Source organism: Cygnus olor, chromosome 1, assembly GCF_009769625.2.
Source record: "Cygnus olor isolate bCygOlo1 chromosome 1, bCygOlo1.pri.v2, whole genome shotgun sequence".
NCBI lineage: Eukaryota > Metazoa > Chordata > Aves > Anseriformes > Anatidae > Cygnus > Cygnus olor.
Window position 1 is genome coordinate 48,057,960 of NC_049169.1, and position 22,185 is coordinate 48,080,144.

The 22,185-nt window shown below is 40.1% G+C and overlaps 1 protein-coding gene across 1 annotated transcript in view; it reads right to left on the reverse strand.

Annotated features, from left to right (window-relative positions):
* Positions 1 to 22,185, reverse strand: part of PLXNC1 (plexin C1) — a 70,521-nt gene that overhangs the window by 16,352 nt on the left and 31,984 nt on the right. Inside the window, exons 10-21 of the mRNA XM_040557238.1 lie at positions 20,853 to 20,992; positions 19,525 to 19,704; positions 18,122 to 18,209; positions 17,002 to 17,208; positions 16,702 to 16,893; positions 13,275 to 13,374; positions 12,031 to 12,132; positions 11,539 to 11,642; positions 8,419 to 8,460; positions 7,826 to 7,950; positions 7,072 to 7,270; positions 5,556 to 5,702 (exon numbers count right to left, since the gene is read on the reverse strand). Coding sequence (XP_040413172.1) covers positions 5,556 to 5,702; positions 7,072 to 7,270; positions 7,826 to 7,950; positions 8,419 to 8,460; positions 11,539 to 11,642; positions 12,031 to 12,132; positions 13,275 to 13,374; positions 16,702 to 16,893; positions 17,002 to 17,208; positions 18,122 to 18,209; positions 19,525 to 19,704; positions 20,853 to 20,992 — 1,626 coding nt within the window. The remainder of the gene's footprint in view (positions 1 to 5,555; positions 5,703 to 7,071; positions 7,271 to 7,825; positions 7,951 to 8,418; positions 8,461 to 11,538; positions 11,643 to 12,030; positions 12,133 to 13,274; positions 13,375 to 16,701; positions 16,894 to 17,001; positions 17,209 to 18,121; positions 18,210 to 19,524; positions 19,705 to 20,852; positions 20,993 to 22,185) is intronic.

A 22,185-nucleotide genomic window follows, 5' to 3' on the forward strand; every position in this document is an offset into this window, starting at 1 on the left:
TCCTTTCATCCTAACCTTGTTATTACACTGCAATATTCACATTCCTGCTTCTCCTTTTTTCTCCTTTTTTTTTTTTCCTGTCAAGAGAAACTGTTCTTTACTCTTCTGAATCTCCTTTTCAGCACATGCTCTCACACGGATTGCACGTAGAAGTGCAGCCTCTTCACTTATTAGCATGCGAGAGTCCTCCCAGCCCCACTCAATTCACTGTAGAGTGACAGGACTGCAAAAAAAAGAGAAACGTAGTCCTTTAGGTAGGTGGAATATAAGTCATTTACAGACTCCTTAATCTAAAGTATCCATAATGTGAGGACAATGATACTTTATGACTCAAAGAAGTGGTCAGATGGGAAGAAATATTTGAACACATAAAAAAGTCTCTAAACCAGGAGAGCCAGACAGTTTTGCTGACATGATTTCCCGCAGAAGTTAATCTTAAGAAATGAAGCAATTGATGAGGAGCTACGAAAGCCAATTATTATTATGTCTTCTCTCTGTAGCTGAAGTTTTCATAAATCAGATTCAACCTGTCTGACAGCACAATCCCTGGCTTTAGAAACCATTAATCAGAAACTGACAGTCACAATCACTGCATTTAGACACAAAGTGCAGAACTGGAAAAAGGATCAGAAATGACCGTAAAATTATGAAAGCCTTTTATGATCAGCTGTGAAGGTCAGAAAACACTAAGAGAAATAGCAGGGGGACACATGGAAGTCATGAGGAAATATTGTAAGGCCCTTTCCTAAGCTCGCTAACTCTGCAAAGGAAACCAACCAAACGACCAAAACCAGCCAGTTAGCTTAGGGAAAGCCTCAGGAAGAAATTACAGGACATCTGGTGCAACACAGTAATATCTAGAGTTGAGATTTTGTGCACTAGAAATTAGTGGTTAGCAACACAAAGTCACAGTGCTCTTCAGCAAAGGCTTAATGCAGTTTGCAAGAATTGTTAAGGGCTATTTAAGGAGAACAAAGCAAGCATCTGGAACTACTTGTATGGGAACCAGCTTGGAACCTAACTAAAACACAGGGAAAAAACAAACAAAAAACATTTTTTCACTCATGCAGTGACAGTAATAATGACATTTGAAGACAATGTTTACAGATGATTTTTCAGATTTGTGGCTTTCCTGAAAATGAATCTCAAACAAGGAATTTTTCAGTAAAGCTCTTAATAAATATAGGAAATACCAAATTAGATGCGGTTTAATAAAGAAATGTCATAATACCTTTTTTTATTAGATGTAAAGGAAATTCATCTCAGAAATTCAAGGGCTCTTATTCATCACCCTGTTCTCTGTTCAGCTTTGCATCTGAACAGCATAGATTTCCATTTATCAGACAGTCTAACAGAACACGAAAATCTTTTGATCAGTGAAAGAGATTTGTGTAAAGGAGACAGCACCATCATGTACAGACGATATTGCCTTAAACCTACTTCCTTGTATCCCAGACCGTGAAATACGACAAACAAGAATAATCAGATTGATTGTATGATCCTTCTGCGGCAGCCAAAAGGTTATAGGAAAGCCAAGAACTTGGGACAGAAAATGTTACGGGGGTTAAATTCATGCTAGATGGGCACTGCACTACAGTACGGTATTCGATCCGTATCTAACTCAGAAGACTCCTCTGTAGGCAACAGTTGCATTGCTGACTTCCTAGCAAGGGCTGCTGTGTCCTTTTCTGCTGATGAAAATCCCCATGTGTCACATGCCTTTAATAGTTTCCTTATCTCTCACAAGTATGACCAATAATACCACATCCATGGTGTCTCAGTAGGAAATTGGGTTCCCTCTCTCTGCTTTGCTCCCTGACATCCCTCCCACTCTTTTAACACCCTTCTTTTAACTAGTAAAGCAGTTCAACACTTTAAACAACCTTTTACCACACAGCTTTGCTTCACTTTCGATAAAAGACTCTTGTCTGAATGAGTGAATTAGATTGTTTCTTCCCACCCAAAAACGCAAACTTATTTCAGCAAAGAGAGTTCAACAGCCCAAATCCCTTTTTAAAATTAAGTAGTGACCATTCAAGAGAAGTTCGTAGCTCTTAAATGCCCAAGCATGAAGTCTACCATATGAACAGGTCCTCCCCTGATTTCCACAGGAGAGATTCCACCAAGAATTTCTCCTAGACTGGGTCCACATTGTGTAGCTTTTCTATTTAAAAAAAAAAATAACAACATTTCAGTCAAATGTTAACACTCAGCTGGACAGTGTTTTTTCATCAGTCATTGAGCAAATTATCTACCAAGAGGTGCAGCTGCTTGTTTGCCTGTGAGAGAGCAGACTTGCTTCCTCAGCTTCTGAAAGGCTCTGTGACACATCCAAGTCTCTTTAAAGGCAGTTTTATTTCTCAATACTCAAACATAAGCACAGCATGAAACCACACAGCTCCTCAGCTCACACTGGACCAATGCTTTTAAAAGCATCTTTCTTTCAATTCCACTGCTTGAGTATTGACTTCAGAAGCCCATCCCTATTCAATACATGACCCTTTCCAGCAGAGAGAGGTAACAGTAGGGGGTTGGCTGATCCCAAGGTCTGTGGCCTTTTTAAAAGAGGCACACAGCCCTGCCAAGGAACAGCTCTAATGTAATTCAAAACCAATGCACTTCTTAGTTCTTTTTTTTTTTTTCCTGTTACAAATGGCCTGAATTTTAGAAAATCTCTCCCGTCCTTCTTTCTGCATGCCTAGCACTTCTTCCTTCTCCTGCCCAAGGGCCTAAGTGATGTGTTTAGGAGAAGACTCTCCCTGATTTTCAGGAGCCTGGCTGTATCCTGTGTTTATTGGTTTGGAATGGAAGTCTCACTCCTGAAAGGATGTGCACCTCCAGTGCCTACACCCTTGTTTGTGCCCTGCCACTGATTTCAGAGTTCAGCTCTGTACTAGATGCCTCCCTGCATCTTCAAGTGTCTACATATCTTAAAACTCTGGACACTGTCTGTCTGCAGACATGCTGCAGTAACTTCCTAACACCCACTTTTGGGTTGCTTTTTATGCTTTGCTCTGGACAAGCATGCTTTAGCATACCACTATGGTGGGGCCTTTGAAAAGCACAAAATAAACTACTTACAAAAGACTGCAAGACTTGGAATACTATGGCAGTGACCAAATGTGCAAACACAGCTCAGAATTTATTTGAGGCAGAAAATAACAACAACAACAAATGTAATCTTTTAGGCAGAGATTTGCTTTCAAAGAAAGGAGAAAAAGATGCTTGGTTCCCTGTCTGTACACTCACAGCTCCTGTATGTCATTGCAGTGCATGTGAAATGGTGTTAGTGACAGAAGAAAAGCTGACTCCTTCTGCATCCTGCTAAATGCTATTCTTGAAGAGAAAACGTGCACAGTTGGCCTGCTTCCCCAGCCCAGAAAGCCTCTCTGTTCCACCTAAATCTCTTCCATAGTACAGCTTTAATTTTCGGCATAAATCTTAGACAAAACACCAAACAAAACCTTCTCCTTGTCCATCCAGACCTAAAGTCCTTCTGTTCCATCTCCATAATTCTACTGCAGGATCCTCTCCCCTTTTCTGACAGCTTTAAAGGGAATATTCGGCCACTTCTCACCTGAGTGCAATACACTGCTGAACCTCAGAACAGCAAGCTGCCTTATCAATCTTGTAACACTATCATTTATTAAAGCAGTATCATTAAAAAGCAAGAATAAGTGATAAAAGTAATAAAATAAGAAGTAACGAGAAGTACAAAGGCAGCAACCAACATTTGAGAAAAGCTATCTACTCTCACTTCCTCATCCATCTGCAGACAGCCTTCCCCACAGACACTGAGTCCTTCAGACCACTTCTCGTCTCTTCTCTTCACTGCCGGCTGCCTGCAAGACCCTATCAGCAACTGCATGCATAGAAGTAGTACTGGGAAAAGTATTTAAGGCAATGTTCCGTAGGTTCACAGTCAGCTATCCCCCGAGTCATCTCTCAGTGTGAATTTGTGCTATAAATAAGAAAAGACAATCAATTCCACAGGACCAGATATTCATTCCTGCATAGTCTACTAGTAATAGGCATATTGAGCTTGCCTGAAAACTATTGACCTGCATAACTACTGGGTTTTATATCCTATGGCTACATATAGTAATGCATTTAAACTTACCCTGGATCCCAAATGCTGTGCACAAACAAGGAAAACAAAGATATGGTATTATGCATTCAGCTAATTTTCAGTCAAATGTCCTTTCCAAATGCACACAGTGGTAACTTAGCTCGAAGTATCTTCAAATGATGCTTCCAACAGCAGTTTTGTAAATGGCTCTAAGAAGATTTGACTATAAATTTGGTAGTTCACGAACTTTCAGCTGAAAATGACAACTCAGAAATGTGCCACAGAAAAGCAGTCATTTTGGTGAACTTCCTACGTGACCCAACTTTTGCCTCAGCTAGTCCAATGGATTGCTGACCAGCCACAATTTCCAGGGTCATGTAATCTACTCCAATACAAGGCATCTTAGGACCTCCAGGGTCTTGCTGCAATCATGGAAAACAGGCAGACCTGGAAACTCCAGCCCTACCCGAGACTCAGGATCTGGGCTGTGGAAAGGCCTGATTTCTCCTCCAGAGCCACTGGCACCTGCACTGTCCTTTCCACGGCAGCTGCTGCCTGGCCGTTTTTGCTCCCAAGCTCTGAATTCCCCTGTCAGTCACACTTCCCATACTCCTAAGTATGTCTGGTAACTCCAATAAGAAGTCAGGAGCTGAGAAGCAAGGAAACCAAGGAAATGACTGGAAATGCGGATTTTTAAGTTCTCAGCCTCAAAATCATTTGGAAATTCTGGAAAAAATGGACTCTGGTTACTCTGAAAAGTATTTCAGATCTTCTACTCAAAAAGTCACAGCTTTTACATGCTTAAAAATGCAGTAATCTTTGCTGTCTCTTCTCCCCCCAGTTTCAGAATGACAGTCAGGGAAGTCCAGTATTCAAAGAATTCTCTTTGTAACTGTAAAATAGGAAGCACTTTGCTGTTGCTTTGGGAAAGAAATCTATGGTAAAGTTCAGAAACTTAGCTAAGTTTCCCAGTTAGCTTGTTTTTAACCAAGCAGCTAATTAAAATGCACCACTCTGTAACCTTGCTAATTTGGAGCTAATAACATGGAAGCCCGCAGCTGCCTGAAGATTAGCCACAACAAAACACAACAGAAAAATAAAACCTCTGCATTCCGTTCCTTCATTCGTTGAAGAAGTGCAATTTAGTTAAAATTCTAAGCTTATGTTTACATTTTTGTAATACACTTTAAAATAAGAAGGAATTTTAATACCTGGAGACTTCATTAAACCTAACCTTTGGCGATTAAAGCATGCTGTGAAGCAAACAGCGACAGCTATTTGTAAAATGTATATTGGTGAAACACCAGCTTGTTAAACTCCATTCTATTTCGAAACTTTGTGAGCAATAGTAATTTTGTTCTTCTCTATCTGGGAACTTAACCATCACCTTAGTGTGGTTATGCCTTAACAGCCTTAATTTACCTTCCTAGAAAAAGAAAAAAACATTGTAGTTGTCTGGTTTTGGAATGCAAACTGCCAAACGTACCACTGTTTTGAATTCAGACACTTGCCACAGCAGCCAGTCTTCGTTAAGTGTGTACAGGGCTTTGCAAGTTATTGCATCCACAGGTCCTTTGTTTATCCTCTGATTGAGGGTTGTCACTAGCAAATAGAAAGGTTCACCGATTGTCTCCTAGGATATGAAACAAACACAAGGAACATGTTTATTTTTGTAGTCACTAAAGAGGCATGAATAAATAGAAAAAAATCAAGTGTAACAAATTGAGTTATTTCCTTTTAACTAAATTGTTATCTTGCAATTAAGAAAGAAAATCCCTCTGAGCAGACTTATCTAGCTATTTGTTTAACCTCCATCCTTTGCCTTTGCTTTTCAGTGTGAAAGTCTCATGCAAATAGCAAGAGACAGCTGGAGTGTATGGCAATAGAGCTCAAAGCCTCTTGCTGTGCACGAGTACACTACAGACAAGCTGCTCCTTCTCCACCTGGCAGATGCTTCCTAGTTCCACCAAAGAGCTGGTGGTGGGGAAGACGTGCATGTGTTCACAAGCATACTTCAACTATTTCTTCCTTTTCAGTCTTGTGAGAAAACAAGCTAGCATCTAACTTCCTTTTGAATTGGTTTCTCCTCTTGTGACCCCTGAAAAAAGCCTTGGGAGCAAAGTGGTGGGACATACACTGGTGTATCAACGAAAGAGGGAATGATATTGGGGTTTTCCTGTCCAGCCTGAAGCCCAGGCTCCAGGTAAACACCCAAGCAAGGAAGGATGGATCTTTGCTTCCATGCAACATTATTCCTGCAGCCCAGATAATCTCACTAGCCCAGCTCCATAAAGACGACTGGTGTATCAAGAAAAAATCTCTCTGACAGCTCCTTGGCTTTCTCCTGGGGTTTCAGGAAACCTGTGCTGAACCCCAAACAATTCTGCTACTGTATCGATGGTACAGCAAGGATTGATATGACTGATACCAAGTGTGATACCATCACACCAGTGGGACAGGAAGCATAACCAAGCACTGAAACCAAGATTGAAGTGCTACCAAGTGGGCTAAAATAACAAGTTGAAAAATGAAAGAAAATGCTTATTTTGTTTCCACTTGAAGTCATTTAGTTCTTGAAATCTGCAATGCCGTTTGGGGGTTAAGAAGTTGGAAGGAAGATGGTATGCCTTAAACTTCCATTACATGGTAGCTTTTCAGCAGCTCACACAGAAAGGTACAAACTGCATTTTACAAGTGTACCAGTCTTTTATTATTATCGAAATACATCTCATAGAGATGCAATAATGGCTTACACAAGAAAAGGATATGCTAGAGTTGCAAAATTACCCAAATCTCAGCCAAATAAATGAAACAATCATCTCTTACAGACCTTCTCTTTTTCTACATCCCCTCGATGATAGCTAGCTATGTCACCTAAACTAGAAGAGGGCACCTTAAATGTTAGACAATGCTTTGTACAGATCCCACTAATATTAATTGGGGAAGAAATCAGTTAAAAATACTCTTTGTATATCTTATGAAGTGAAAAGATGTACAGATACCCGGAGAAAACCAGAAAGGCAGACAGACATCCAGTTTGTCAGCAATTTTTCTACCACAGATTCAGTTCGTCTGAGCAGGAGTTTAGGCTGTACATTGCTTGATTGTTCCATCAAGTCCTTTGTCAACACTTCCAAAATATGGGTTAGATAAACTAGCTTCGTTTGTAGTGCAATAGTCAAGAAGGATGCAAACAAGCACCTGTTCAGAAAAGGAAAAAAAAAGAGAGAATGCTATATTATTCGGAATTTCTCTTCCCAGTCATCTTCAATAAGAGAAACACACTTTAGCACAGTTCATATCCTAAGTTTTCCTTTCTCAGGCACTGAATCTGTCCACTGATGTATAAAGAAATATAAAAAAATGCAAGTCCATCTGCTCTTGTGATTATTTTTTAAACACAAAATTTGTGTCTCTGCGTTTAATTCTGCAGAATAACACCTGCTTCAGTGACAGTACATTTCTAAACTGTAAAACTGTTGACGTAACTGCAGGAAGTCTTTATAGTTTTGAAGTGAGTTTTCCTGCTCCTTTGCCTCTTGGTTTACAGGCACAAACATTCTGTTTTTTCTTTAATAGCTTGTTTAATGGCAATGTTTTTTTCTTCCTCAGTGTATGCAGATGGAGAACATGGAAAAATGTTCTGGAGTAATACAAGCTTATTTTGCAGGAGTGGAAGCTACATTTGGGTGCTACAATCTATGCTGATTTTTCTTGCTAGTTGTCTTGAAGATGATAAGCATAATCATACTATACCTGTCTGTCACAGAGAAATTTTTCTGCTTTTCAAGGGTGTGAATGAGAGTAACAAGAAAGTTCTTGTTACAAATTAAAGCATGCAACATGTTGAAGCTTTCATCCTTGCGCGTTTGGTCTCTGCTCTGGAATAGTTAAAGAAAAGTAAGTACACTGTAGTTTGGCTATGATGGATTCTTAATGCTCAGAAAGATGGCAAGCAACACACAGGGCAAGATCCTGGCCTCATTTAAATACATAGGAATTTTGCATATATTTTATGGGTCTCATGATTTTACTTAAACACATTTGTGTTTGTGTACAGCACACTGAGAGCACACTTTTCTAGTACATCCACAAAATCATGCCAACAGTTTGCCTGTTACCTGCCATGACTAGATTCTGTTTATTTTATTTCAGTAAGTCATAATATACACTAAGTAACAGAATCTTACACATCAAATTCTTTTTATACATAAATCCATGTAACCCTCCCCATGGGGACAAGGAATGTAATGAAAGTCCCATCTGATGTGTTATAGGACAACACTCAGATAAGGGATACAATCACTCATGACAAAATATTCAAGGCATATCACACTACATCGACTTACTTGTGGCATGTCTTCACTGAAGATGGACGCAAAGCCTCCTGACTAAAATATAAGACAGGTCATATATATCATTCTGATGTATACCAGAAGTTTCTAACACATGCACATTAAACACGCCAAGCCTGTTCCTGGTGGCATACAACTTGAAATAGAGGCTAGGATTTCCATTAAGCCTGGCTACAGTATAAAAACTCTACACAATGACTTCTGCCAGGTTCACTGGATAACAAACTCTGAAAGATGGCTTGATACTAACTTCAGGACTACCGTGTGTTACTCTGTGCTGCCGAGCTGCACTAGCACAGCAGTGAACTAATGCCCTGCAGGAAGGGCTGTTTATTATCTTCATCTGCCACTGTGCTGGTGTGCAAGGGATACTCCCGGCTGCACCGTTCTGGAAAGCAACGATACGGTTTCTGTAACGCAGTGACACTTCAGTTCATCTGCCTCCATTCATTTCAAAGCACTTTACGGATGTTCACAAATGAACTCTCCAGGAGGTCTCCATGCTGTCAGTCTCCACAGAGGCACAGGTGCCACCACACACCCAGCCCTAGCAAAAGCTGTTGCAGCAAAAGGAAGCCCCCAGTTCTCAAATACCTTGCAGATGCATCTTGTCTGGCTCTCGCAGCCTGCAAGGCCCCCAATGCACTTGCCTGCTCCCAAAGCAGTATCCTTGAGCATCAAATTTACACTAGTAATATTTACTATTACTTGCTTTATCTGTGGTGCTGGCAGCCCCTGTTTTTTTGATCCTTCCCTTTCCTCATGCTTCCTGCTCTCTTCTTTTCTAACATCATATTCCTCTACTGGCTATATTCACATTTTTTCAGAACTTTTCTTCAGCATCCCTACCACCACCTACCAGTAAAACTCTCTCTCCCTAGTCATGTTGTACACCCCCCCCCCCCCTTTTGTTAAGCAGCTGGAACCACATAAAAGGTTAAAAATGGTTGCAAACAGGGAACAAGCATGGTAGCATTAAACCAAACAATGCGGAAAATGGAGGGAAAACAGAAATAATAAACCGGATTTAACAAGTAAAGCAAAAATCAGGCTGAACATAAGGAATATTTTAAGAATAGCTGTAATATCTGTTTAACACCTATAAGCATTATAAGCACGAAACAAAAGCTATCAAGCCAGACCAAATACAGAAAACCAAAACAGCAGGAAGCTAGAAGCTGACGAAGAAGGGGTCCATCGCTCTTAATCCTAGTTATCTGACTCCCTCCTTCAGCAACTGGTCCTGTCCTGAGGCAGATGTCTCAGGCAAGTGGGGTGAATCACATCGAGCTGTCTGTCCTTACACTGACTACAGAAGATGCTCAGAAGAGAAGGTTAGCAAGGGAAGTGATGGTTTATCACTTTGACCTTTCTGACCGTAGGTTGACGGTTTATCACTTTAACCTTTCCGACCGTAGGTTGTAATCTACTGTCCCCAAACCTTTTCTGCTCATCTGTAATATCTGCTTAATAGAGCACTTCTCTCCTGCCACATCCACATAGCACAAAGTATGTTTGGACGCTCCTGCAATATAAATGATAACTACTTTGCAGGAAAAATTGATACAGAAGACATTTAATAACTTGCCTGACACTGCATGTCTGTAGAGAGCTAACAGTGGCAAGTTTACATCCGTGTTACAGGTATTTCAAACTGAGACAAAGTCTTAACTGGAAACATCTCCAGGATTCAAGATTGCATGAGACTCCCTAAGGCAAAGAAAGGATTTCATCCTTTTCTGACCTTACATAATGCAACAGAGTGACATACTTCGTGCCTTTTTTTCTTTCCCTTTTATTTGCAAAGCATGTCCACCCAGACAGCTTCTACAGATTGTTACTGTTTTGACAGGGGATTATCAGTAGGAAAAAGATACATTCCTAAAAATAAAAACACAATTTTATGCTAATATGCCTGGCAATAAAACAGACTGAAATGAAAAAATGCAGAAAGCAGATTTTCTTGGTCCATTTTATTTGAACCTCCCAATAACTCCATACAAAATAAACCCAGAGCATTACAACAGGTGAAGGAGAGATACTGCCAACTTCCTTTGGTGTGAGAACTGGACTCAAGTATATGAAGATCACATATACGTACTTGTTGAACATGAATCTGATTTAGTATCTGGTGTTTGGCATTGTACAAGCAAGGGACCCAATTCTGCATCCATCACATGGGTTTAACTTTATCACGACGAACTTTCAGTTGGATTACGCACAGCGATAAAGTGAAGCAGTGTGCAGACAAGGCTGCAGGACTGGGCCACAGCAGTGGTAAGCGACATATGTTGATTAGTATAAACTATATACCAGCTATAACTTAAAACACCACTGCACTAAGTGAATGTTTCTGCTCATCGGTGTCAGTTACACAATAAAATATTGCCAGCTGAGACCAGAGCTTCTGCCAATTAGCAAATGCCAATAAGCACTGGTTAACATGGCATAATTTTGAAAGCTGTGGCAAATGCACTTACCAGCTTGTCAAAGTGCGACCAAAAAAAAAGATGAGAAAAAAAAACACATATAAGAAAAGGCCTCTCCTGTACTTTTATCATGCTGTGGCACAAACTGCTTCAAAGAACAATGAAAATACCCATTTCTAAACTGGACAGCACTTAAGTACTTACGTAATTTTTAAGCATTTGATCTGTACTCCTTTGAATCAAGGTCTTACCATTTCTGTCAGCAGCACAAGTCTAATTAGAAAGTGTCATGATGTTAGCTAGCATATTAGCTTGCCTGACTGTTACTTTAATTAGCTATAGCATGGGAAGTGAATACATGAGAACAAAAAAGCAATGGATAAATTATAGCTTTGTTAGGATGGCCTGAAAGGCAAGCAACTTAGCGAGGCTGGGCAAAAAGAAACTGATGCGTACACAACCCTTGAAAATTCAACAGTGGTGCTTTAACTACAGCATTTAGGCTTGGTTAAATATAGAGATGTACGGCCTTAAGTGTTCTTTGGGAGCTCTTGATTTAAGAAAAGTTTCTTGTGAAAACAATGTGCAATGACTGTGTAGTATTTACTTTAGTTATTTATCCTTATCTTCCTAGCTTTTTTATCATTATGAAGGGCTGACAACTGAAAGACTTGTAAATATTTACCTCTGGAAAGAAAGTTCTAATAGCGAAGTGTTTGTAGTCAAGGAAGGGAACAGTCCCAAAACTGTCCACCACATCTAGTTCATCCATCTGCAGTTCAGCAAATCCTGAAAGAACACCCCCCCTCCCCACCCAGAGGGTTAGTTTAGTTGACACAAAATCATCTCCACAGTTATAACTTGGACCCAACAGATGTTCCTTAGAAGCAGTTTTCAGGCAAAAGGGGTTGTTTTTGCAAAGCAATTAAGAGCTGGAAAGTATCAATCCATTTTTATTTTCACTTTTGTTGAAGGAAATTATTACATGCAATCCTATTAGCTTAGGGCTATCTGCTACTGCAGTGCACACCAACAATAAGGAGAAACTCCGACACAACACAAAAATATTTTAACAGCTATAAAATTAAAATGTTTATATAATGTGAGCTTCTTCTTGAGCATTTCATTTCAGAAATAATACTGTATACTTAAGCACTATAAAGCTCTTTAGACCTACCCTCGCGTATTTCTTTCCGAATCTCGTATTCCAGCAGTTCAAGTTGCTGACTCTGTTTACGGGTTAACTCTTTGGATTTGTATCTAGTAACTATGAATGCCACTAAAAAGGAAGGAAAAAAAAAGAGTACTGAAATTTCAGAACAGACAACTCCTCGACAGGACATATTTTAATACGATTTTAAGAAACAGAAAGATTAATATACACTTGCACTCTTCAGAAGGGCTAATGTTTCTACCGTCACCAGTGTGATAGTACCCATGAGCACTAGTTACCTGGAGCCAAAACCATGTTTAATAAAAACCACTTCTTGTAATGAGGTCTTGTCAATCCAACTTTATTTGAACGTACAGCACATTCTGATATATACAACCTGCACAGTGAGTCAGAGACTCTAACAAGCATTTCTGCTATTAACAACCTCCTTAAAGTAGCCCTGATTAAGCAGGAAAAGCAGTTTTGAACAAGAAAACCACTTCCAAACTGTTAACTTCCCTAAAGCTTATTTTGAGAGAGAAAAGGCACTGGATGAGGTTCTTGTAAAGCTAATGCACTCTTTAAAAAGAAACCCAACCAAACAAAAGAAGAGTCAAACCCCAAACTTATTACATTAAACTGAAATTTATTGAATACGTAACTGAATACATAACTGGTTCACGACATTTAGAAAAAGAGGAGTGACAAAAAGACAATGGGATAATTATGAAATTATGATACCTCCTCAGTTTCATAATGACCTACTAATTCACAAATGATCCAAATGAGACTGAGCAGAAACACCACAAACACTGCCTGTGGATAAACTGTTGGATGGAAAACATCTGCCCCAAGGTATGGGAGGGAAGCCCAGCTCTGACAGCTGGAAATGCCTGAGTTGTGACACAAAAATGTACGTCCTAAGGCTTGCCTCACTACATGATGGTGAATAATCTCAGCAGAATGGCCAAAACTACTGTCTTATGCTGTAGTCTAGTGAGATGGACTTTACCACCAGACCAGAGTTAACTTTGTCCACTCTATTGGGAACAGGCAAAAACCCACCAGACTGACTGTCTTACACAAGACAGTTTGTCTTGTGTATATATCTTTGACAAATTTCAGTTTGTTGTAGTAAGTTTGGGGTTTGGCTCTTTTGTTTGGTTGGCTTTCTTTGAAGTGTTTCTTTGTAGGTGTTTATGTGCGTTTATGTGTTGTGATCATCTCCTGCGGCAAATCAAAAGCTGAAAACACATTATGGTACTTACCTATAATGACACCCACTACAATAGGTAGCAAAATAAGGACATATAAATATATATATGATGATGTTGGTTTGACTTCAAGCTCAAAATTTCCTAATTTGACCTGAAGAAAAACAATGGCTGTGTTAGTAGAGGACAGGTGTTACATCAATACTTAAAACGTCATTTAATGAATAAAAAAATATATATTTGAAGCATATTAAGTACCCTGGTTCTGCAGATCACTGGGAAGACAGCAGCAATTTGGGAAAAAAATATGTGAACTAATACAAACAACTTCTACTATATTTGCTGTTTGATCAAGATAACAGAGCAGTGCCTAAAGAAAAATTTGGAAGTCCTCATGAAGCACCAAATTTTGCCATTGTTTATGCTGCAAACAAAAGCCCTCAAATGAATGTAAGGAAGGGCAGAAGGAGGCCTCCAGCTGTCCAAGTGGCTCATGCACTTCAGAGTCACAGATAAACGTTCTGGCATGTTGAAGCGAGGAAGGCATGTGTTGATAGCTAAAAGCATTTCCTTGCACTCACAGTGTTAATCTGGTGAGCAGAAAAACAAGGTAGGACTCAAGCTGATAATGAGGGAAGTAACATTTGTGATAGAGGCCCTGGACCAGAGTCCTCTTCCCCATTTCTTTGCAGATGTTTCAACCTCTTCATGTAGGACTGCAGGGCGTTCCTGAAGGTCAGCTTCAGAACAAATACAACATACAAAATATGTACAACATTCCCCAACAACCACTGGCCTTGTCAAAAGCAGGACAGATGTTAGTTCTCAGGAATACACTGAAGTCTGCCAGACAACGAACTAAAGCATTCACCACTGATAATTATGGCAGAAGAAATTTTGCAAAGGAGAATCTCCAAGAGGACAGTGAAAACACGTAAATAAAGGGTAGCTAAGACTATAAACAGACTAGAAGTAAAAATACACTTGAACACAGAAAAAGAATACCACCAAGTGCTGGGGATAGAAATGAGCCTCAGATAATTGAAAGGAAGAGTTGGGTTGAAATTATTTTGGGTTACAGCAGGGAAGGCAAAGATCTGGTGATTCATTCACTGGCTTGTCACAGAATGTGAGCAGCCAGGGCAGCTGGAGGCTGCCAACTGGATAGTCACATTGCAGCTACAGGGACAAGAGCAAGCAAAGAAACTAGGGCTACAAAGCACAGAAGACAAAACAGGTCTATTTCTTCCATCAAATGTATTTTTCATTGTTTGTTTACATGTTTCCACTGTTCTTACACAAATTAGTTTCGGTCTGAGCCTTCCTAGAATCCCATTTGCCTTTTGTAAGACTGCAATACATTGGTGGCTAAACATGTTAGTCATTCCATGACCAACACACCTGCCTTTCTCCTCCTGTCATGTCCAACCAAAGTGCTCCTAAAGAAGAAATTCCTGTTATTCATTCCTGCCTATTGAAAACTGAGGCAAAACACTCATTTAATTTTCAGGTCATACTTAGATTATCCTTAATCTTCACCACAACCCTCCTAGTCAGTGGACTAGTAGTCATTTCTTTCCTTATCTTCTATTTATTCTGCTTATGAATCATGGACTAAATATGGTACACCTGAAATCATCTGACTCCTGTTCCTATATTAATTTCATTCCTCCTGCATGATATTATAAAACACCCTCTGGATTGGTAAGGCCTCTGAGCTTTACGTCATCAGCAAACGTTATTAGCACATGCCTTATTTTTGTGCTCAATTCACTAGTGATATTAAATAATATCTGTATGAAAACCAGCATTGCCCAAAGGCAGCTCCCCATACACATCTAGCATAATCTGCTTTTATTAAAAAGAAGTTGACAATTATCTCATTTTCCATTTTCCTCCAGGTCTTTCAAGAGCTTCTCATTCAAAATACATTATAAAGCTTTACACAGAGTTAGAATTAAATCATCAAACCTACATCAAGTTTTGTTTTGTTTGCTTTTCAAACACTGATTGTACATTTGTTGTTCTCCAGCCCTATAGTAATTCTCATAACTCCACAGTTTTGGTTTTTTTTTCAGTCTTTCCTACCAAGTCTATAATATCACGTGCCAGTTCTTTCTCAGTGCTGTGGTAAGAATGAGCCCGCTCTTCCTGTCTTGAGCTCCTTGATCTGTCTGAATCTTGCTTCTGTCACAAGAACGGCATTTTCTCTGACACCTCCATTCTGACTGATCATCCTATCTTTGAGCCAACACTCAATAACGTCTTTCTTACTGAAAACTCAGGCAAGAGAGACATTTATTCATGGACCATACCTAGATTATCATTAGTACCTACCTTATCCTTTTTTTCATAGAAACTTTACTTCTTCTATGATGATTTATTCATATGGTAGAAAAAACACGTGATTTTTTTTTTGATGTATCCTATTTTTACATTTTTCTTGATGTTAGAAAAAGTGTTTTTAAGGCACTAGAAGTAAAAGGTTACATTATAGCTATTGCACTTGATTTGCCTTAGTGAAGTGGTGACCTTTTGATGACAGTTACTCCTATGAAGCTTGCAGGATGGGCATGTGATGCTGCAAGGCAACACTAATACTAAAAAGCAACACCAATCTCAGAAAGACTTTTCCACGCCATAACTGGCTCAGATGGCAGGATCCACAGATGGGGGACCAGTTAACGGTGATATGGAATTGAGAATAGTTTCGTTAATCTTTGCTGTGTGCCATATGCCTTGAAGTCAATAGAGTTATTTCAGTATTATACCAGTTTTATATCACCATACATTGCAGTAAGAGTCTGGCATCATTTTTCTCCCTTATAGATGGTGATGATTGCATTTAAAAAAAAAATCGTTTCTTCATCTTATTCATGGAGCAAATATCTTAAGATGCCATTTAGCTTTGACATCCATGCTAATGTTCTTATATTTGGGCCTGGCTTTGTGCCATATGTTCATAGTCTTTTGGCCTCCTTGGTGCACATTGAAATTTCCCCTTTTTTTCATCCAGAAACGCTTTCTCCTGTGTCTCAGTGATTACTACGCACAGTTCAAGATACTCATTTAGTTTTAATGGGGAAAACTGAACAGGAGGACAGAATCCTTTTCTTTGTGACCACATTGCAGCAGCAGATTGCTTACAGATCTTAGATGAGGGGCACTCCCGATCCCAGTAATATTTTATCATCAGTGTCTGTGTTACAGCCAGAGGTGTGGCAAGCTACTGCTCTCCTGGAGCTCAGCAGCAGGGAGCTCAGTTTGGCCTGCAAAGACTACTTCTGGCACCACAGCAGCAACCAGGCAGTAAGCTAACTCAGTACTGCTAGTGGTACCTAAGCTAGGGAGGCATGCTGAGATGTGAGGAATATAACCAGACAAGCAAGTACCAAAAGAGCATGATCAGAGCACTAATGATAAATTTACTACATAAACATCCAAACACTGTTAAATTGCAACAAAAGGGAAATCTACTTACAAAAACTTTCACAGTGGAAAAGTCAATCTTGTCTGTTCCTTCTCTTTTGAATTTGCTCAGTATGGTGCTACGGTCTGGTTTTTTGGTAATATTTTGGACGTTGAACCATACCTTTTTGGTCTGTGTACCATTCATATATGACAGATAAACCTCTACCTCAGTTTTAGAAATATTCAGGTTGTCATTTTCTTTCTAGAGGGAAAAAATTGAAGATAAAAAACAGTCACTAAATATGGTAAGACATAAAATAACCCTCAATATTATAAACAAGGAATTCTAGTTTATTACTTTCAAACTTACATATATTTTTAATTCCAGATCAGGATCCAGCTCAGTGTGCAGCTGGTAGTTAATGAACACGGGGTCAGGGTGATAGTGTAATTTGACACATGGTATAAAGGTAGTTTCCACTTTCAATATCATATCAACAACTTTACCCTCTGTTGCATGGCTCAGACTTGGTGTTAAGTAATGATATTCAGATTCATTTCCAGAACATTTGGAGACCTAGAAAAGCAATAGCAAAGCTGTAACAGTCATTAAGCACTCAATGGTGGGTACAATTACAAACAGAGGCACTCAAAATCATTTTAAAGCCTTCCTGACTTCACACAGATACCCAGTAAACCTCTTCTCTGTGATCATGGCTGCGTGCGGAGCACCTGAGAAAGTTTCTGCATTGAGCCTGTGTCTGCCTTTAAGCACATTTATCACACTCTCTGTGCGCTGTTTTAAGGCTGATTGCACACTGCTAAGGCAGCTATTTCCTGCAGTGAGACAGGAATAGTGATAGCAAATTCTCCTTCCTTCCCCTTAATGCAGGTCATATGAGACATGCAGGACAAGATTTCCAGCACCCCTTGAGCACTGCCTCTCCCCACCCCTGCTCCTGTTAAAGGGGGGTTTGCTACACTCGCCCCACAGGCAACTCCATGGCCCAGTGCTGCTGTTTTTTGGTCTTTGTGCTGCAAGACCAGGAGGCAACGGGGAGCCCACTGCTTCAGAGCCTCAGATTTCATCTCAACAGTAGCTTCAGTCACCTCCTGCTTGCTGAGGCATTGGCACCATCTGGGTTCTCAGCACAAAACCAGAGAGATGTACGAGACCCCCTCCTCCAACAGACCTGCAGCTGGAGGTTGGGGATGGTGGCTCAAGAAGGACAGTTTTGGAACAAGTTTTTAGAGCACAGAAAATGTCACGGGGAATCATGCCGAAGAGTAGCTTATGTTTATCCATGATCCTGTACTGAGGATATGTGCAACCATAATCCTACAAGTGGTCATATTTATTTCAGTAGAATGCCTCACGTTTAGTGTGTATAAGCATCTGCGAAATACTGAGACCCTCCTAAAACCTTAGGAACAAAACCTAATCCTTTAAGAGACATCTGTTTGGTATTGTAAAGGAGATTAAGACTTACGGTGAGGTTTGATCTCTGGTCATCTGAAATAATCACACTGTCCACCACATTAAAATTTCTACCACTTGCAGTTATTTTGCGACCACCACTGAAAAAAAAAAGGGGAGAAGAGGCAGTAGCGAGGTTAAAATTATCTGCTTTCCTACACATAAGTCCCCCATTAAAGCTTTAGCTGTGAATTACTCATGCATTTTGCTCTGGTAGCAGGCAATACAATAAAGTCAAACTGCAGGACAAGATAATTTGAGCTATATAGCGTAACGTCATTCTTTCTTCATAATGTTATGATAAACGCTTTTGCACAGAACCAAATGACTTGATAGCACACAAACACATACTTCTTTTCATGAACTCTTCATCTTGTTTTCTGTTCATGCAACCTAAGAACTATACTGCAAGTTAATATTCTGTCTGGAGGAAAGAACATGATGGTATTTCATTGCCCTAGAGCAGCCCTGCCTGTGCTTAATTCTTGCTTTCCTCAGGACAAACCGATGGTGCCAGGCACCTCGCAGGGAACATGCCTGGCAGTATTCAGACCATCTGTCTCAGCACACACAATGGTGCTTGTGTCTGAGGGCTGTAGCCCAGCATCTCTGCTGAACGCAGTTGGAGTGGTTTAAGGTATTATTAATTTCCAGCTGCCTGCACTGCCCCTCACCTGGAGGTGAGGGCACGTGTTCTAGCTGCTCAGGTGCTGCAGCTGCCAGACCAACACATTACCTCAAACCCACACTTGCCCGTGGTTGATGCCAAGATGTCAGATTGAGAACATGAAAGCAGGTAAAATCCCTTCTGCTACTCTGCTGTGCAGCAGAGGGACAGGCAGGTGCAACACTCTGCTTGAGAATGTCTCAAACTGCCCTGCATGTCTGACACCAGAGCTGAGAGTCTCCTGCAGAGCACAGCAGAGGCTTGAAAGGGCCTTGTTTGGCTTTAGGGAAACCCATGCTAAAGCAAGTCTGCACCTATCACTTCAGTGGAGATAATTTTAACTTCATTTTCAATTCACTGATACTTTATGCTGTTTTGAAGGTGAAGTGTATATTAGAACCAAGAAATCAAAGTTAGAATATTCTGAGTTTGAATTTGTGTGTGCTGCCCCGACTTTTGGATTTAGCTTCAGTATGAAGAGACTATTTTTAACTTCTACCATGGAGACTTGGGGTGAACAGGAGGAAGTTTATGGAATCCTATAAAACACAGGATCTGTCTTGCAGCTATTGTGACTATTGTAAGTTAAATGTTAAACCAGTTCACCAGTATAAATTCATCCTCCACAACAGGTTACTGCAGTCATCCAAGTTCCCATCAGCTGCAGTCTGGCCAAGGAAGGACACTCACTGGCTCAGTGGAACTGCATTTTATTAAATATATAAAAAGTATGGAAAGACACACTTTACCTGATCCAGGAGGTATTTGGTGTAATTCCGAAACATGATGGCGGTGAAACATAATGCAGGGTTACTGCTGGTGAACATTTTCTCCCATCAGCCTGTATACATACACTTTTGGCCTCTTTACGTGTTGGTGGGAGAGCAAATGTCATTTGTGTATCATTTAGCACATTTCTAACTTTAATGCTGGAGGAGAGAGAAAACAGTCACAGATGCTGAATCACAGATTCAGCCACTCATTTGGTGTTACTGCATGAAGCCTATAACCTAAAGCAAAGGATGAGGAGAGAAGAGGAATGAATCTCTGAGCTGCCAGATGGAGGTGAAAAGAGAAAGCAGGGAGTTGAAAAGACAAAGTAGGGCATCTTTTGAATGAAGTTGCTGTGTGTCACAATAATCACACAAGATGGTACAGATATTGGTCTCACAGCCTTGGGATAAGGCTATGTAATGTAATGTGTCATTCTGCTGTTTATTTTTTTTACTTCTTTGTTCTACCAACATGGTTCATTAACTAGTCAAGAATGAGAACTTTCTGTTTCCTTTCCTTTCTTCTTTTTCACTCTCTTCCTCTTTTCCTTTCTTTGTCTTTCTCTCCTTCCCCTCCTCCTTTCTCTCTTTCCTCCCCCACCCCTTTGTCTCCCCTTCCCCTTTCTCTCTTGTTCTTCCCTCCCTCTCTCTCCTTCTCTTCTTTGGTTTTCTGTAGTCCCCAGTAAATTTGTGGTTGAAGTAAAAATTGAGCTGTACTATGTGAATACTTTTTCAAGTGCGAGCTATGTAAAAAGGACTTGGTAATCACAGGCAGCCATTGCAGCTGCACCTGAAAATGATTGAGAATAAGATAGCCTAATTATCTAGGGGTTTACACTGTGCAATCATCAACAGAGAAAAGTACAAGCTGTTGCATGGGAGATTCCCTTCCTGGCATGGTGTCTGTGCTTTCACAAGCCAAATCCTAGAATATATGGGGGATACTCTGAAGCAAAGGAGAGCCAAACTAATGCCAAGGTTTTCCTGTGACCTAACTTCTTGTTGCCTGCTGCAAGACCAGAGGGCCACAGGTACAGACCTGTCCTAACCACTACTGAGAACCACCCACGTACCCACGCCATCCCTTGCATTGTACCCAAACACCACATTCATTTCCATCCTCTAGGAATTTAAAGTGGAAGAATAACTAAAGGAGTGCAGAGCATCCCCCTCCACTGAGAAGAGGTCCATGACAACTGTTCACACAACTGTATTGCTAGGGAAAAATGGGGTTTGGGGTATAAAAACATAATTTACACTATGCAAAGTAAACAGTAGTACTTTTGAGAGCTGTGCTAACTCACATGTCTGGTTTACAGCCACTGATGCCCGTCAGAATCAGTTTTATGCCCGATGCACGTGTAAAGTTTTCTCCTTTGACTGTTATTTCACTTTTGCCTAATGTAGAAATCCACAAAGGTTCGATGGAATGAATGTTGATATGCTATTAGAAAACAAAGCAAAACAGACTGTTTACAAAGAGGCTAGGCAGTTAAAACAGCAGCAAAAAGAACCACTGCACAGGAATGTGGGTTTGACAGCACTGAGATACATTTTTCTTATTAATTTCAGATCTTGTTAAGTTTGATCCTGGGAAGTACTGTCAATCACAACTTCTTTACAAGCCAACTATTTTTACCTACATAATTTATATTTCAATTTATCTCATAACAAAGTTGCCAAAAGGAATCATAATCTGACATGCTAGAAGGTATGTATCATAAAAACTCAGCCTGAAATGACACATTTAGCGTGACCCTTGAAGAACTATGAAACAACACGAGACAAAAACCATGGTGCTGTCACTGTGAGAGATCTGAGAAACAAATGAAGGCATCTCTCCTGACTTGAAATGGGGAAGCAGTGTCAAATCGTAGAATGAAAAGTCAAGAAAGAGCCCAGAATGAGCTTTACTAGAAAGTCTTTTCAAAGTCATACTTTGACATGAAGGTATAGCACAATTGCAGAGATCTTTTGGTATCTCATTTTGATGCAAACAAATTTACAAATCTATCTCTGCATTTGAGAATAACCCAAGGTTGCTCTGATGCTGTCTGTCTTAAAGAAACATGGCCAATTTTTAAACCGGGCTTTTTTTTTTGTATCTTTCCATTTACTTACTCTAACTTACTAACACTACCGAGAACAGAGATTTTTTTCCTAGTCTATTTGCTTGATGCTTTTGACAGCATCTCATGTTTAATCAGTTTTGCTGCTTCCCCAGTTTTATAATCAGACAGTCAGCTTCCTCTCTGTGCATCTTTCAGACATCAAGAGAAAACTGAAAGCATTCCAAAAAAAAAAAAAGGAAAACACTCATTTGAAATCACAGTGCTTGGGACCTTTTCAGGCAAATGATTTCTAGATTGGTTTTAGACTGCCCATACGACCAGTTTGAGTTTTTAGTGTTTTGTGATTAACTTGATTTCTGTTGAGTTTGCCTGTGAATGCATCGATGGGTAAGTTCAACCTCTCTGATACTGAGAACAGAGCTGGTGCAAAACCTCTAGGAAAGCTAGGGAAGTGCTTGCCACAGTGGTTTTCTCCCCACTGATCTTTTCATGTCCCAGAGCAGCATCAAGACTTCAGGCTCATGGCCTGAGGAGACCACCTGGATCCCTTCTCCAATCCTCTGCA